The sequence below is a fragment of the Martes martes genome (assembly GCF_963455335.1).
Source record: "Martes martes genome assembly, chromosome: 11".
Lineage (NCBI taxonomy): Eukaryota > Metazoa > Chordata > Mammalia > Carnivora > Mustelidae > Martes > Martes martes.
In genome coordinates this window covers 84,745,475-84,762,607 of record NC_137899.1, presented here as the reverse complement: position 1 = coordinate 84,762,607, position 17,133 = coordinate 84,745,475, and the positions used below count along the sequence as shown (strand labels likewise).

The window sequence follows — 17,133 nt, the reverse complement described above, 5'->3', positions numbered from 1 at the left end:
AGATAATACTGAATACCATAGGTGGCAGGAGTTCTGCTCAGCAAAGCTCTGTCTGAAGGCTCTTCATGACCTTGTGCTCGTAATAATAATCTTGTGGTGAACCAATATGTGTAATCTCCCATGGCAATCAGTGCCCAGTTTACTCATTTCCAGGCTTCATTTTTTTTTTTTTAAGAATTTATTTATATGTCAGAGAGAGAGAGAGAGAGAGTGTGCATGAGCACAAGCAGGGGGAGTGGCAGGCAGAGGGAGAAGCAGGCTCCCCACTGAACAAGTCCCGACGTGGGACTCGATCCCAGAGCCCTGGGATCATGACGTGGGCTGAAGACAGATGCTTAACTGACTGACCTGCCCAGGTGTCCCTCCAGGCTTCAATTTAGATGAGGTTTAAATCAAGTACTGTGGACCAATCTAGCAAAAGACGCAAGAGGAAGTCATGCTTGAGCCTTCTGCATCTTTACTCTCCGACTGATGTGGGTCAGAAGTAAAGGTGGAGAGGAAAAATCAGTCCAGGGACCCACCTTGGCATTGCAAAGGAACCTGCTTATGGAGGAAACAACATCTGTCAGGTCTAAGGTATACTTCCTATTTCCTTTTCCCTAGTAGGAACAAAGTGAACTGGCAGAGGAAACGTCAGAGTCTCTTAAGGAAGAGTTTACAGTAGTAAGGACCAATTCCTCAGGGAAAGGAAGAATCCCTCTGCCGAAAAGGATTTTCTTCCCTGAGTCAATTATATCCTTGAGACCTTCCCTACATGTCCCCGAGGAGGCCAAATCTCTTGTGGCCCTAAACCTTGTTCTATCTTGTTCTGTCCCCAGTCCCAACAGCCAGGCTGGGATGTGAACACTAGTCTCGGGAGGGCAGTGAGGCCTATCAAACTTTACCAGTCAGCCTGTATGACATAATTACAGGTAATAGGATCTTGGCCAAGCCAATGAAAAATTAGGCCCTGCAGCTATTTCAGAAGAATGGATGCAATTCTATGCTTGACTGGCTATGAAAGTTCCAAGCAGAAGAATAGGGAAACAGACAACAGCCGAGCTGAGCCAGCAGCTTTGCAGAGAGGAATCCCACTGGAGCCAGCACGCTGTTGGCACCCATCAGCACATGCTGCTGAGCTAGCCTGGGGAAGGCTACTGGTGACTGGCTGCCTGGGTGTGTAAAAGCTGAGAGGGGAGACCCAAGCAGCCTGGGGCTGGGAAAAACAGGGCGACATGACAGTACCCTCCGTTCTTCACTTTTTCCTCACCTCCTCTCATCGGGATGCCATTTTCACTCAGGGGCCGGAATGGGAATTGAGGACCTTCCTTCCAGCTTTTAGAGATACCTGGCAAGGGCCAAGAACCCAGAAATGAAGGGGCTTTAAGTAGGGAGGTAACAGCCTCGTGTTCACAGGGGGCTTACAGCCTATCACTGAACAAGAACTGGTTGACTTGAACTTCAAAATAAACCCTTCGCCTCACTTAATAGTTTGACCCACAAAAGCAAAGGGTGGGAAATATACCAGGGAGGAAAAGAGATGAGTAGCCTACTGGGAATATGATGAAGGGACATTAATGATTTCTATTTGATCACTGCAAGTTTTTCAAAACACTCACACATCATGATCTCATTACCTTTAAGTATCTTGGCTAGAAAGCTCGGGAGACCCAAGGTCCCAAAGTAAGAGTAGAGTCAGGTCTTGGTAATGTACTTTTTCAATGAGAAGCTCCTGAGTTAGTGGCAGTGTGTCCGGCCTCAACACTCCAGTCTTCCTCCCCGGCCCACAAATGCTGAGCTTAAAGACTTTCCCAAAGAACTATAAAGGACAACAAAAGAGCAGTCCTTTCCCCTCATCTCTAGAGTTAGGTCATAGGGAACCAAGTAGTAGATTTAATGAATGTCCATCTATTAAGTATCTCCTAATACACTAGGCAAAGTACAAAGAACACAAGGACAAAAGCATGGGTCCTGTCCTTGAGAAGCTTACAATCTGGACGCATAGATCCCTGTAAAATCACTGGTCAGTGCATGACAGATGTGTGCTTAGGAGGCTAAGGGGACAAAAGGAAGGGCATCTCAGCCAGTCTGGGAGATCAAGGAAAACCTTTCCAGAAAAGGTATACAATAGAAGGATAGGTAGGAATAAGAAAGCAAAAAAGGGGGATGGCTGGTATACTGGGGGGAAGCGTGGGTTGATCTAAAGAGTGGGAGAGATGAAATGGAATGGTGAATACGGGGAACTGTGAGAATAAGGTCAGTGAAATGAGCAGTGGTAAGACAGGAAGTTGGAGAGGTAATCAAGGATATATGTAAACTAAGGAGATCAGACTTTATCCTGGAGGCAATGGGGAGTTATGTATTTCCAAATTGATGCATTTATTAGGTATGCCTTTTAAGAAAGATTAGAAATAGGGATATGGATATATGTGATCAACCTGAAATGGAGCAAGACAGGTCAGAGAGGAATCATCATTTAAAAAAAAAAAAAAAAAGAGGGCGCCTGGGTGTTTCAGCTCAGGTCATGATCCCGGAGTTCGGGATCGAGTCCCACACTGGGCTCCCACCTCCATGGGGAGTCTGCTTCTCCCTCTGACCGTCTCCCTTCTCATGCTCTCTCTCACTCAAATAAATTAATTTAAAAATCCTAAAAAAAAAAAAAAAAAAGAAAAGAGAAAGGAAAGCCCACAGAAGTCAAACCAACAGATGAAGCCAGAATCAGGCAATTGAAAAATGTAAAAACTGTGACAAGAGAATACATATTTTGACAGGAGGTCCTGACCTGAGCCCCCTTCAAAGAAAATAGCCTTTAAGAAAAACAAACTGAAGACCACCATCCAGTGTGTGTGGGGCAGTAAGAGGAAAGCCTTAGCCTCCAACAACCCTTAACACCTCCCAGAGTAAGAGGGTGGCTTAGAAAGGTGACCTTGCTGCATTCCCTTTTCCCTGGGCAATGGCAGAGATAATCTAGAATAGGGTGTTCTTTGCAAATGAGTGAAACGTTGGTAGACAGCTGGCTTGCCTTCCCAGCAGGTCATTATTCGTGGCTCAGCAAGGGTTACGGAACACGGGGACAGTCTGAGAGCAGGGTCTCACCAGTCTTACAGACAACTGGGTTGCCCTCACTCTTCTGGGTTTTCCCTGTGGCTTAAACTATCCTTATTACTTTCATCCAGGAATCTAACTTTGCTACTGTTTCTCCTCCCACGTGTCTCCTGGACAGGGAAGGGACCTGCATGGGCAGTTGGGAACAGGAAGGGTGAGAGCATACACCACAGCACTATGGGGAAATGTGGAGAAACAGTTTCAATGGCAAACTGTTTAGACCATTTATTATCTTTCTCAGACAAAATGCGGCACACTTGGTGGTAAAAACAAAACCCAAGAAACCATTTTTCTTTTATTCTAAGGTTTCTCTCCCAAACATCTCTCCATAAATACACACCAGTATTCACTGCCAAGTCCATACTCCTCTGAAACGTAAATACGCGTTCTTCAGACAGCAACAGTTGCTTGTGGTCTTTTATGCCTCTTTGGTTTAAAAAAAAAAACCAGGGGGTCGTGGGAGCAAGGGGATCCAGGACTTTTGCCCTGCCTGCTGCGACCTGCAGCAGGGGCTCCCCAGGGAGGCATCCCCCCTTTCGATGCCAGCAGGAGGAAGGGAAATAGGTCAGGGCAGCAGCCAGAGTTTTCAGCTTAGGCTGTCCAGCACAAGGACATTTTCCAGGCAGCAGCAAAGGGTAATTTCTGAGATCTCAAGAGGACAAAGGGATCACTGAGAAAGGTCTTCAAAATGATCACCAAACCTCCAACATTCCACCTCCTGCCCCAGGGAAATGTACCTCTTACAGCCTCGAACTGTGAAGAGGGTTAAACTGTGGCACTGATCTCTTTTCACACCTTCGAGCCCCTTCTCTAGGAGTGCACGGTTTGCTGACAGCGACCACAGCGCCACGCAGGCAGCAGTGGGTCAGTGAGCGAGTGCTGGCGAGCTGGCCTTCTGGCAAGGTGTGAAGAGATCCCACGTGACTGCTTTATTCACAGGAAGGGCCTCAAAAGGAAGAGGATGGCTTTGGATTGCCAGATCAATGTTTTAGACAGGAATACCGAGGCGGGAAAGAGTCACCCAGAACCACATGATAACTGGAGCTCGAAAACTAGGAGTTTGCACATTTAAGCCAGTTATCTACCCATTAGATAACACTCACCACTACTTCTGGGAAGATGCTAGCGATGGGCACAGTTCCCCATCTGGGAAGCTACACCAGATCTTCCTGTCCTTGGCAGTGCGGCACAGAACTGCCTGAAAGAGGCAGCTGTGTTGCGGGAGGGGGGCCCACAGCTCATGCCATCCAGTGGGACACAGCGCTCATATAGCTCACAATCCCAGCTACAGCAACAGACACAATGATCTCACTCTGCGTGGCCCAGAAGGAGCCCAGCCTCAGAGGCAGAGGACATGAGAGCAAACTGTCACTTTCAGGGCTGCAAGCTATTTAAACCAACCAACACAGCATATACTTTCTGTACAAGGGACAGCAAACTTCTTGTGATAAAAAGACAGATAGGTAAGTATTTTAGGTTCTGCAAGCCTTATGGCCTTTGTCGTCACTATTCAACTCCACTGTTAAGAGGATGAAAGCCATAGACTACAGTACATAAAACAATTAGTGTGGCAGTGTTTCACTAAAACTTTATTCACGAACGCTGGCAGTGGGCCGACTTGCCCACCCCTGTTACATCCTAACTGAGTCAGCCTGGGAAGAACTGTTGAGCTAACTGGATTTCCTTTGAGTAAAATTAAGTATGAAGTCCTTTCAGAGTTCCTTGGCTGCTTTGGCCTTCAAGGCCACAAAGAGTGAGGTAACAAGCTGGTGTCTAATTGCTCTTTCTCTTGCCCTGGAACAACAAGGCCAGAACACCCAGACCCCTAACCTGGAACAGTCTTCCCAGACTCCAAGCTCAGGGAAAGGAACAAAAGAAAACTGGAGTGCCTGGGTGGCTTGGTCAGTTAAGCATCCACCTTCAGCTCAGGTCATGACCCCAGGGTCTTGGGATCGAGTCCTGCATCGGGCTCCTTGCTCAGCGGGGAGCCTGCTTCTCCCTCTGCCTCTGCCCTACCCCAACCCCGCCTGTGCTCATTCTCTCTCTCAAATAGATAAATAAAATCTTAAATAGATAGAATAAATATCTTAAATATTATAAATAATATTTATAAATAAATAAAATCTTTTAAAAAAATTTTATTTTTTTTTTAAAGATTTTATCCATTAGACAGAAAGATATCACAAGTAGGCAGAGAGGCAGGCAGAGAGAGGAGAGGAGGAAGCAGGCTCCCTGCTGAGCAGAGAGCCTGACGTGGGGCTTGATCCCAGGACCCTGAGATCATGACCCGAGCCGAAGGCAGAGGCTTCAACCCACTGAGCCACCCAGGCGCCCCTTAAATAAAATCTTAAAAAAAAAAAAAAGAAAAGAAAAAAGCCAATGGGAACCAATGGCTAAGGAGAAGGACCACATAGAAAAACGAAGAAAAAGAAGAAATACAATGAAAGGTGACAGGAAAGACAGGAAAATGGGGCTGAGCGGTGGCCAGGAAGGTCAGCAGTTCCGTGCTAACTGGTGTTACTGTAAAACACACTGAAGGAAGGCAAGGCTATCAAGTCTCCAGATAATGGGGGCCATCCGAAATGTAAACAACAGACTTATGAGGCACTCCGGCAGCTTCCACAGGAGGCTATGGGATGGAAAGGCTACATCTCTCTCTTTACTGAAACAGAGAAAAAGACAGGCAGCAATTTCTGCTCTGGCTACCCAAAGCCAAGAAAATGCACCTCATAAACAGGGAGTCAGGCTCCTGGATCCCTGCTTTGCATTTGCTTCCTGGCAGGGGGGCTGCCCTAAGGGCCGTGTCCATTATAGGCTCTCTCCCACACCACATCCTTTCCCAGTCAGCTTACTGGTTCATGTAGGTGAGTCAAACCTGACGGAGGCACCACTGTGAAATCACAAAGGGGGCCCAGTACATGCTGTGAAATCACAGCATCGGTGTGCTTCTCCTTTCCTATGTGATACTCCAAGTTTCAAGTAACTGGGAAAAGTAGGCAGGGGACAGACAAATCCTCGTCAAAAGTAAGATACTAAAAAAGAAAAATTTAAAGGGGAAGTATGGGGGCACGGTCAAGGGCAATCACATCATCACAATACCTGATTACCTGAGCTAAAAGCTGATTGTCAAGGAATAGGCACAAGGCACAAAAAACCCTGCTCAACCAGGGCCATCACAGCAGCAGCTCTGCCCCAGAAGTGCCCCCCTGGAGGGGCACAACAGAGGCTGCCCCGAAGGTAAGAGCTACTGGGTGCAAGGCTATGAGTCCACACTCAGGCATCCAGACAATTATGTGGCGCTTTCTCCTAAGGGCAGGAGGCATCTCTGCATCCAGGAATGCCAATCCATCAGGCTTTTCTAGATCCCTGTCGGGTGTAGAAGGAAAAAGGCCAAGAGAAATGTTCTCCAGGACAATATATGGAATAAAAATATAGACTGAAGTTAAGTGAATAAACCTAGAACAAAACAAAAACTGCTTGTCATTCCTACACTGTTCAGAAAACAGTTTTCATATATATATATAATGAAGAGAAATGCCCAGGAGAACAGGCTAGAACCGGTTCCTTTAGTAAAAACTTCCAAGTTATCTTGAGTTTACGCCATACTCCTCTTTCCTGTGGATAGAGACCTTTCAAAGCAGTCAGGCCAGATAATCATATAAGCGGCTAAGAAAATGCAGAAAGTTTCTCTATCAAGAGATCCCAGCTTAGGGCTCGGCAAGATTGCGGCACTACAACCAAGAAAGCTAAGCATCAAATCTGAATTAGACTAAGATCTGCAAACTCACTCACATGCCAGGGGCATCCAAGAAAATGGGGAAAAATTTATCTTTTTCCACAATCAAATATCAGCAAACATACAGACAAGGGTAAGGTCAGAGTAACTAAGAGAGTGAAAGAGCTTTGGGCCACTCCCTCCATTCAGTGGTCAGTATTCTCTGACACCTTTGTGCCTTTGGATACCATCAGCAGGCCAGAAACATGATCAGGTAGAAAAGTGGCTGGGGAAACGAGAGTTGAAAAAGAAAGGGAAAGAAACTTTGGGAAATGTGAAACAGCAGGGGAAGACGGCAGCGAGAAACGGGAGGGCAACAGAGAAGTGGCGCGTGGCAGGGAAGCGATGAGAATGCTGCCGCTGCAGCTCTCAGGCAACCCGGGAAGGCCTTTCCTCCCTCCGTCCAGCCAGCATCTGTTGCTGCTACCTCTGGGATGTCTTTAAGTCACAGACCCCGGGGGGACTCCCCTGCTTTTTCCAACCCAGAAGTGCTCTGTAGTTCATTATCCAAAGGCCCACACTGAGGAAATAAAATATCTGCCCCTTCTACCTGATGACTGCGCCCCACATTGCAACAGTTACCGAGAGACAACTGGAGTGTTTGGATTCTTAAAATACTTCTCCAGCAGGGGTTATCTTTAATTGATAAAACTTTAAGCTACATTGTGCAGTTACAAAATAGAGGGGTGGGAGGGGGTGCCTTGGTGGCTCAGCTGGTGAAGCAACTGCCCTCAGCTCAGGTTCTGGAGTCCCAGGATCGCGTCCCGCATCAGACTCCCCGCTCAGCACGGAGTCTGCTTCTCCCTCTGACCTTCTCCCCTCTCCTGCTTTCTGTATCTCTCACTCTCAAACAAATAAATAAAATAAATAAAATCTTAAAAAACAAAAACAAAATAGAGGGGTAGGGGAAATCACTTTGCATGCCAATACGAGGATTTCTTCTTCACGAACATGAACATCTCTTACCAAAACCAAAATAGGGGTCAATGTGAGACTGAAGAGATGACGAGGGGGCAAGCACTCGCATCCCCACCCCACCGTACGGACGGCTGACAGAGCTGGTGCGATGCCCAGGAAGCTGCAGTTCGTTTTCGGGAACTGGAACCCACAGCTCCTGGACTAAGAATTCAGGACGTCTTTTGCCACACAACTTTCTTTCACGAAATGGGAAGGTAAGTGCTAAAGAAATCCCAAAGATGGCAACCAAAAGCAAATAGTACTGCTCAGCCAGCAATCAAAGAGGGGGTTTTCTGCAGGCCAGGGCAGTCCAATGCGGTATCCTGGGCTACCCTGTTCTCTTGTGCCTCTAGTACCCAATATATTCACTGGTGAATCAAATCAAGATGAGAGATGCCGAAGCTTATGTATGTCCCAAAGCCCACACATCTGATCTCAAAGACCTACAAAGACCCAGGAGCAAGTGAACCTCCTGGACCCCATAATCTTCTAGCTCTATGCATATTATGATACTGCCTGAAAGCTGAAGGGACCCTATGGGTTTGATTGTAAAAGAAATGAGGACAAAGGCAGATCTAAAATCCTCAGCCCGAGCCCGGCACACTCCCCCACTGTTCCTTTCTTGTGCCCACCGAGCAGGATGAATGACTGGAACACTCCTGGAAAGAAGATGGATCCGTTGACTATGACTTGATAAAAAATTAGCAGGTAGATGGACACCACGGCCGCTGAGAAGCCTAACTCTCGCCTGCGAGAGCCAGCCCAACAGGCAGAAACAGAAATACAATTAAATTAAGTCAGAAAACCCGCTACAGAAAATGCAATTACTCAAAGATACAAATAAATGTTCAAAGAAAATTGGCCCCTGACAGGGTTAGTCAAGCTTCTAAATCCAGCTGGAGGCAGGCAGCTCGGGCTAATTCGCCAAGGAGGAGGGCTGCAAAGCTGTAAGCCCTCTGCATTAGGGTGCTGGCTAGGCGGGCTTGGCGTTCGCCACGTATCCCAGGCCGCCGACGGTGAGGGGTGATCTGGGGGTGGCTGATCAATGATGCAGGGCTCAAGGAGGCAGGAGGTGGGCAGACCCACAACGGATGGTGGACGTGGAAGGCTGAGCACTGGAAAAAGTGAGAGACTGATCTCTGACGTGGCAGAAAGACATCAGACCAAGGGAGCCCCATTTTCTCACCCCTCTTCATACAAGAAGCAACTGTAAGATGTCCCACCTCTCGCTGCAGCACCAGCTCCTTGGTGAAAAGTGTGGCTTCCTCACTGAAAGGCTCTCCCTCCTGCACCAAGCCTGGGAGGTTTCGGGCTCCTCTGGGGCATTCGATGCCTGTGTCAGGAGAGAAGGAGAATTTGTGATGAAAAGGGGCCCAGAAGGCCTAGCGCCCCTGACCCTTCCAACAGGGCAGGACTTAGAGCAGAATGCCAGCACAACCGAGATACGGTGCCCCAGAGGGAAAACCCAACACTGCCAGCGCCGCAGCAATAGACAGGGGCTCTCAGTCCCTGCACTGGACGACTATCAAGAGGACCTGGGGAGTTCCAATAAGGATGTGCAGGGAACACAGGCACACGCAAGATGTGGGGTGTGCCCCATGTTGTGCTCCTCACTCCTCACAGTCCGATCGTCTCACTGCCCTAACCATCACTTCTAGAAATGGCTCTCTCACCTAAATTACACTGCTCTCCCCAGCCACTCTACCTCCCGAGAGCCATTCCAGCAGACTCTTAGATAGCTTCTCTTAACCACCCGACTTTCATGTCAAATTCACAAGTGTTAACTCAGTGTCGTTTTTCTCTTCGTAAGCTTCCCCTACTGTCCTCTGGCTATAGTCTGGACAACAGTACCATCAGTTTTTCATTCAGAATGAGAAACAGAAAAAAACCCAGAATACTGAGGAAGCATTAGGTGTCTGGAAGCAGACAGACCTGGATTCACATCCTAATTCTATCACTTATTCGCTTTGTGACCTTAGCCAAGTTATTGAACCACTCAAAGCCTCAGTTGTAGTATTTGTAAAACTGGTAGAATATTTTATCTATCTCACTCGGATGCTGTGTGAACCAGGGGAGATTATGTACGTAAAATACGCAGTAGCATAATGCCTGGCATATGGAGAGGTGTAATACGCTTTACCTCTTATTGTTTCACATTATTAGTAGTACCACTTGTAGTAATCACGCACGCTCATAACCTCAGTTGTCTCTCACTCCATACCCGGCCTGTAAAATCCCTGAGGATCCTGGTCTTCACACTTCTTTATATCCGAGGACAGTCTTTTATACAACACAGGTGCTCACTAACCAACTCAGACTGCCTTTTCTTTCTCTCTTTGATTCAGGCATTCATTTTGCAAATGTATTTATCACCAACAGTGGTCACTGGAGACAGACCATGAAATATGTCACATTCTGAGATCCAAGTTACTTGGAAGTATTTCCAAAAAATTCATACTGCAGCTGTAATTTTAATGCAAAAAGCTGAACTAGGCTAGAGACATAGTGAAAGGAAATGATCAAAGTATGGGGGAGGATACATAGAATGCCCAGGTCTCCGAAGGCTGCTGGTCCCTCCTGCCGCAGCCTAAGGCAGAACCAGGAGGTATTAGGTCTCACTTATAAGCAGCCTTAGGTGCAGGTAGAAGACATCTGGCACAGGGTGTCAGGGGTACTGCAAACACATCTAACAGGGAGCCTTTGGGCGAAGAGGGGCCACTGCTGCTGGGACAGAATACATATCTCTTCTGGATGCAGCCAAGTGGCTGCTCATGTTTCTGGCCACGGCATGGATTCAAGGTCATGAAGCTCAGAGGAAAGGGAATAGTTTATACCTTGGGTTTTCAGAAGCTCAAGAACAGAGCCTTCTCTCCAAGCCTCAAGGCCTCACAAAAGGAATACAGCACATCAAACGCAGCAGCAGAGAGGGAGAACAGCAGCAGGCCAGCAACTGTACCAGGACAGCAGCCTGGGCTGGTGGCCAGGGCGATTCTCCCACCAAGGCACGTGGGATAGCCGAAGGCCCTGCCCAAGTGTCCCATGGGCAAGAAGATCGCTAGGGCTGCCTCATTCTGGGCACTTCAGCGCCAGACTGCATGGGAGAAGTGGAACTGCATTTTGTAAAAGAGAACAATAAACTCGGAGCCAAAGAACCTGAGATTAACCTTGAAGGGAGAGATGGGGCTAGAGTAAAACTGAATGAAAGGCAGCCCATGATTTCTACAACATCAACAGCCAAAAACACTTTTTATCTGCAAACTAAGCAAGAACAGAATTGTCAGAGAGAAAAAATAAACAATTCTATTGAACTTTTTGGCCACATATCCACAGGTAAAGCATTGCAGCAAAACAAGAATAACATTAAAATAAGTTTCCAGTTTGTTTCTGACCTTTAGCAGCCATTTGGGTGGGGCTGAGTTGGGTGTTAATGGTGGGGTGGTTATGAACTGGGGACGGAGAGGAAGCTGGGACAACTGACTGGGCAGCAGGAATTGGGGGAAGGACTTTTCAAAAAAAAAAAAAAAAAAAGCACAGAAGACTTCTGAGTTTCACTGGTTCAGAAGATGTACCCACTCTACCCTATATCACGATCTTGGTTTTCAGAAATCTCAAGGAATCTGGAGATCCCAGTAGATCTCTATGAAACCTCGAAGACCACCAAGTGAGTAAATCCAGGAAACAAGATGGCTCAACAAGTCCAGGGAGTTAAACCAATTAAGCTGAAATGGATTAAAAAAGTCTTTCAGGAGAGAGACCTTTAGACCTGTGGTGACCAAAACCCAAGCACTCCGTGTGGACTCAGGCAAAGGAGGGCCTTTCTGAGGCGGCCCCTCCACCTGCCGGCAGCTGATTCTCAGCTCTTCAAGAGGAGGAAGCACAAGCAGGTGGTCTCCCTGCCCCTTTCTAAGTGGAAAAAAGTAAACACGTTGACACACATTAATTCCTGTCAGGCAGACAGGTAAAAGAAAGGAGAGGGAATAGAAGAGTTGCTTCAGAACAAGAGTATTATCTCTGCTTTTATCATTTACTTCCTTTTCTTCTGGGCTGTCTCTCCTCTGTCTCCTCCAAAGTAACCCCTTTCCAGTCAAAACTGTCACATCTCAGCTCAGGACAGACAGGGAGAGGCTGTATGTTAAAAAACACATCCAACGGAAGTGGGAACCTGGGTATGAGTGCTAAGGGGAAGAAAAGAGGTGTAAAATGAGTATTTATTGAGTACCCTCTCTATATAAATAGACACAAGGCCCGAAATCACAAAGCTACTAAGTGGCCTTTCAGAATCCTAGACTGCCAGATGCTAAAGCCACTGAGAAAAAGTCCAGTTCTGGAGTTCAACCTCAGAGGGTGTCATAACCCATAATGGAGACCAGGTAGGAGTTCAGGGTCTGGGTCCTCCATCTCTCGTTGAGCAGGGTCAGGGAGCGCAGGCACAGCCGGGGTCTGGACATAAAGCGGAGGGTGCTGGGCACTAGGGCCACCGCGGTAGCAGTTTCCATGCTCAGGAGCAGAGGAAGTGCTAGGTGGCGGGGGAAGATGGGGGGAACTCCTCACTAGGAAGACTGCCAAGATGAGGCCTGAGCAGGGAGAGGCAGAATGTACTTCTACAGATAAAGAATTGTGTAGTTGGGTGTTTTCAAACCTTTAATTTTATTATGACCCATACATACATTTATATACGGGTATATAACTTACATATAACAAAGTTTTCACAAAACAATGGTTAATCTTGACTACATGTGATATGCTCTGTATCTCCTCTGTTCCATTTCATTAAAGAGGAAAAAAAGATGGTTATGACACTGAATTAAAACTCCAGTGGGTCAAGGCCCTCAGCTTGACACTGGCGTAGACTAACTAACGGGTGAAGATAGAAGCCTGGGAGAGCCCTGCTGGCCCCCTGACAAGAGTTCAAAGGCTATAGTGAGTGCTTATTTTTCAGCTTCTGGACTTGCTTTTGTGTCCTAAGGGATCAGGGAGCAGGGCAAGAAATACACTGTCCACTAAGAGAGGAAAGCAAACAAGTGTTAACATTCCAAAAGCCAGAAGGACAGCTGCAGCTGCTGAACACCAGGTGAAGGAAGACACAGACTGTCAGCCCAGTCCCTGCTGCAACTTTTTTTAAACAAAGACTGCACTACTGGGCTGGTGACCTTGGTGTGCTGCTCTGTTACTAATACGGAGAACAGAAGAAGAGAAGAGGAGAAAAGAGGGGAGGAGAGGAGAGGAGGAGAAGAGAGGAGAGGAGAGGAAAGGAAGAGAGGAGTAGAGGAGAGGAGAGAAGAGGCGAGAAGAGAAGGAGAAAGGGAGAGAGAAGAAAAGAAAGGGGGAAAGAATTAGAGAAAACAGATCAAAGCAAAGAAAGTTGGGTTCTCAGAAAGCAAAAGCCAGGCCGCAGCTCAGCGCAGACTGACAGGCAGCAATGCAGAGCTCCCTAGACTGTAAATATGAAGTCAGAGATGACTGGAGTTCCAGAAGCTCTTCCCAGCCAGGTGAGAAAGTACCCGCAATTCTGGATCGTGCGTGCACATTACCACTACTAGCTGTCTTTCCGAGAATGCGCAGGCACAGTAGTGTCTGCTGCTGGGGACATAATCAATCAGCACTGCTGGGCTTCAAAGGCCACAGGTGCAGGTTAACTGCCAACCTACCCCAGACACATACAAGCTGTCCAAAACACAAAAAACAATTTTTGTTTAAAAAATAAATTACATTAAAAAAATCCCAAACATTCTTAACACTTTTTCCTTCCCTACTGTGGAGTGTGCCAGAATGAGGAGATACTGTACCCTGTGGGGCTTTTCAGCAGATGTCCATGAAGGGCAGGTAAGGTGCATCCTTCCCTCCTAATTCATCTGGCTCCTTGACCTCTTTAAAGCCCTATAGACCTGTCTGCCTACAGCTAAAAACCCGTTATTTTTCATGTCTTTCTTATGCTTTCTGGGAAATGATGGTTGCCCAATACGACTTACAGTAACAGAGGATTTGTTTGTTTTTTGTGTGGGTCAGGAAGACAGAGTGCATTGCTAGCTATCAGCACATCATGGTGCTGGCTTCTGCTCTGCCACGATGAAGTATGAAACCTTTCTGGGCCTCATGGCCTCTGCCTATAAGATAAAGGAACTCCAAAGTCTCCCCTGGAGATAAAATCCTACAATTTTGGCTATGCCCTTTTGAGATTCCTCACCCAAAGCTTGACTCTTGGAATTCAGGGTGCCCCCTTTCAAATTTAAAATGCTGGGCTATAAAGCATTCTATTAAAGAGAAATTATACATTCAGAGACACTGACTAACTAGGTCAATTAACACAAACACTTTGGTCAGTCAGCTTTCGAACAAGAAGTACAAATTCTTGTTAACGATATGACAACGGCTATAAAGGGGATTCTACTGATGGCTATGTGAGAGTCATGTATCGCTCTCAACATTTTACATTGTATGTTGAATTTTAGGATAATTAAGGCTCTGGGCTCAAAGTGTGTTTGGTTTTTCCTTTATTGAGAGCTAAAAGGAAGTGTGGCAAATCTGCCTTGGCTAGAAGTGACAGCTTCCCAATGGCACTTTGTTCAGCGAACAAGAGACCAGGCATTAACTAAAGGAAACAAAACCCTAGTGGAAACAATAACCAGTTGGAAGCATTAGTCAATGGTGCTTACTTCACGTCCAGTGTGTTCACTACCACCTCAGATGCTGCTGAGGGAAGGGTGCAGGAGGCTCACAGACGTGATCTTTGCCTTCTGCCAGTTAGGATACAGCAAAATGCTGCAGTTCACTCAGAAGACTTTCCCCTCCCTCCACTTCACAGACACACACACACATCGGTGCCCGTTCTGGGTTAGGCCTTGTGCTGTAAGCGGAGCACTCACTGATGAAAAAGAGGCCTTTGTGCCAATAAAGCTTAATCACCAGCAAGAAAACATTCTATTCCTCTACCATTGAGTAAGGTCTGTGATTGGTGACTTAATTTACTATTAAGAGTACAGATTGCAGAATGCTAAGAAATAACATGTGCTAAGTGGACTACGGGAGACAGGTGCATGTGCGTTTGGGAGCGTCTTGGTAGAATGTACGCAACAAGTCAATCACGGGGCTCACCATGCCAAGCCTTGCTAAGGCATCAGACAACTACATTCTCTAGCCCTTAACCCTGGCCTCTGTCCTCTCCACACCACAAACTAGGGACAGCAGTCAAAGTTGAAGGTGGGGACTGACAGGGGGCCGGCCGGGGGAGAGAGGGAGAGCTGCAGCTGTACGAGACTTGAGGTGGCTGATCTCTAGTCAGTCTGGCAGAGGGCAAAGAGCTTTGTCCAAATAGAAATGGGAGGTAACGGGCGAGCCCAAAAGATTCTTTCTGGAATATGAACCCAGCATTGTGCAAAACATAAGCCCATCAGGAGCCAGAGGAAGGAGGCAGTAAGCAAAGGGGACCAAGAGGCATCCACACTGGAGTACCACCACCGGAGTCCCACTGAGGGGGGCTGAAGCCACCACAGAGCCACAGTCAGCCTCTGGATGCCACAAGTTGGGACACTGGGCTTTACCTTGGACCCTGTCAGATTTTTCCAGTATATTCCCAGAAATCTGCTCTCCCCTTACTGCTGCCATCAACAAGCCTATATGACAACCTGGTATTTGCAACCCAAATAAAACTAAAATTGAATTGCTTCTTAGGCTGGGTACTGTGTCATTCAGATTTTATTCTTTCCAACATCCGATAACGCTGCCGAGCACACAGTAGCACCATAGACAGAGATTCTCAAGAAATGTTAAGTAAGTGAGTACTGGTGAAAATACTTCTGGAAAGAAGTAAATACGCAGAAAAGGAAATGGCTAATGAACTGTCAGGGTTAATGTAGACGTTATGCAAATACCAGGAGAGGGGCCAGAAGAATCCCTGACTCCTTACATCCCACTTTCCCACGGTTACATAACACTTCAAGGAAAAAAACGCCAGCACAGCTACACTCGTTTACCCCACTGGTCTTCAGCTCGGCACACTTGGCTGTGCAGCTGAAATACAGCGCGGGAGAGGTCAGCGCCGACCAGCAGTGCCGGTGAGGCTGGAGGACGGAGCACGGCAGAGATGCTCAGTTTCCATGCAACAAAGGAGGGAAACCATCCCTACTTAGAACCCCGTGTTCTGCTATAGGAAGCTGTGTGGCCACATGGAAATGCAGAAAACTGGAGCACATTTCAAGGGAGCAGTGGAAAATGACTCAGGGGCGGGGAGGCCTGCCTTTAAAGGAAAGATAAAAGGTGCTAAATCTGTACGGTTCAGCTAAGCGGTGACTAAGAGGGTGACAAGATAACAATCTGCAAATATTTGAGAGGTGTAAACACGAGAAAGGAGGGAAAATGCTTAGCTGGAGAATGCGGGGTGTAATTATTAGGGGAAAGAAAATTCTGGACAAAATATCAGAAAAACTAAGCGTGGGGATGACTACTGGGTTATAAATAAGCTTCCCAACTGAAATGAAAATGCTTGTTTTTTGACCCTAACACTGAAATGTGGCGACTAAGCCCATCCCTCTCCTTAGGAGAAAGCAGCCCAGACCAGGGAGCTGGTATATTGTTTTCAACATTTTGGGAAAGATTTCTTGAATAATATTCAAATTTAAGTATCTCTGCTTTAAATGCTACTCCCTAAAATTTTAGCACATTTTTTGGTTGATCAAACCAGACAAAATGGCTGTCCTGGTGGGACTTCCAGAACAAACACTGGCGTTATCTGCTAGTAGGTGCCACGTCCCTGGCTGACAGCTAAAATGGGGCTGGGTACAGAGCTCGGTAATAGACAGCTGGGAAAGGGATGGGAGACTACACCATCTCATCTGGCAGGACAGCTTCATCCTTTGCCTTTAAGACCCCGGGTAAGAATGCTGTAAAAAGTTTCCCAGATGGAAACTGTAGACACCTCTCCCTTCTTTTTAAATACACAGTCCCCTGGAGTAAACGTCAAGGACAAGGCAAGGCACAGAAAGAACACCAAAATAAGCTTCCTGTCACACTGACTGCACTCCAATGCCTCTGCCTGAGTTCCTGCTGCTGCGGCTAGCCAATTTATAATTCACAGACTCTCAGTGGAGATTTTTTAGCCCCGGATTCAATTAGTTCCATTTCTATACTTTCCCTAACCATCCTCCTCCCCCCACCACCAAAAAGCAAAACAGAAGCATGTATAGAGAATAAAACACTGAAACTCTGTATGTAGCCTTAGAGAAGTAACACTTAACTATGTCCAAGTCAACTTCAAAAATTCTTTGGTGTTAACATTTAAACAGCTATTTCTTCCCCGAGCATCAAGAACAAAATCCAGAACT

General features: G+C 46.8%; 1 protein-coding gene across 2 annotated transcripts in view; it reads right to left on the bottom strand.

The window, feature by feature from the left end:
- SND1 (staphylococcal nuclease and tudor domain containing 1) overlaps positions 1–17,133 on the bottom strand; it is a 413,629-nt gene that overhangs the window by 90,577 nt on the left and 305,919 nt on the right. For both annotated transcript variants that reach the window (XM_080819055.1, XM_080819056.1), the window contains exon 16: positions 9,040–9,149. In XM_080819055.1, coding sequence (XP_080675181.1) covers positions 9,040–9,149 — 110 coding nt within the window. The remainder of the gene's footprint in view (positions 1–9,039; positions 9,150–17,133) is intronic.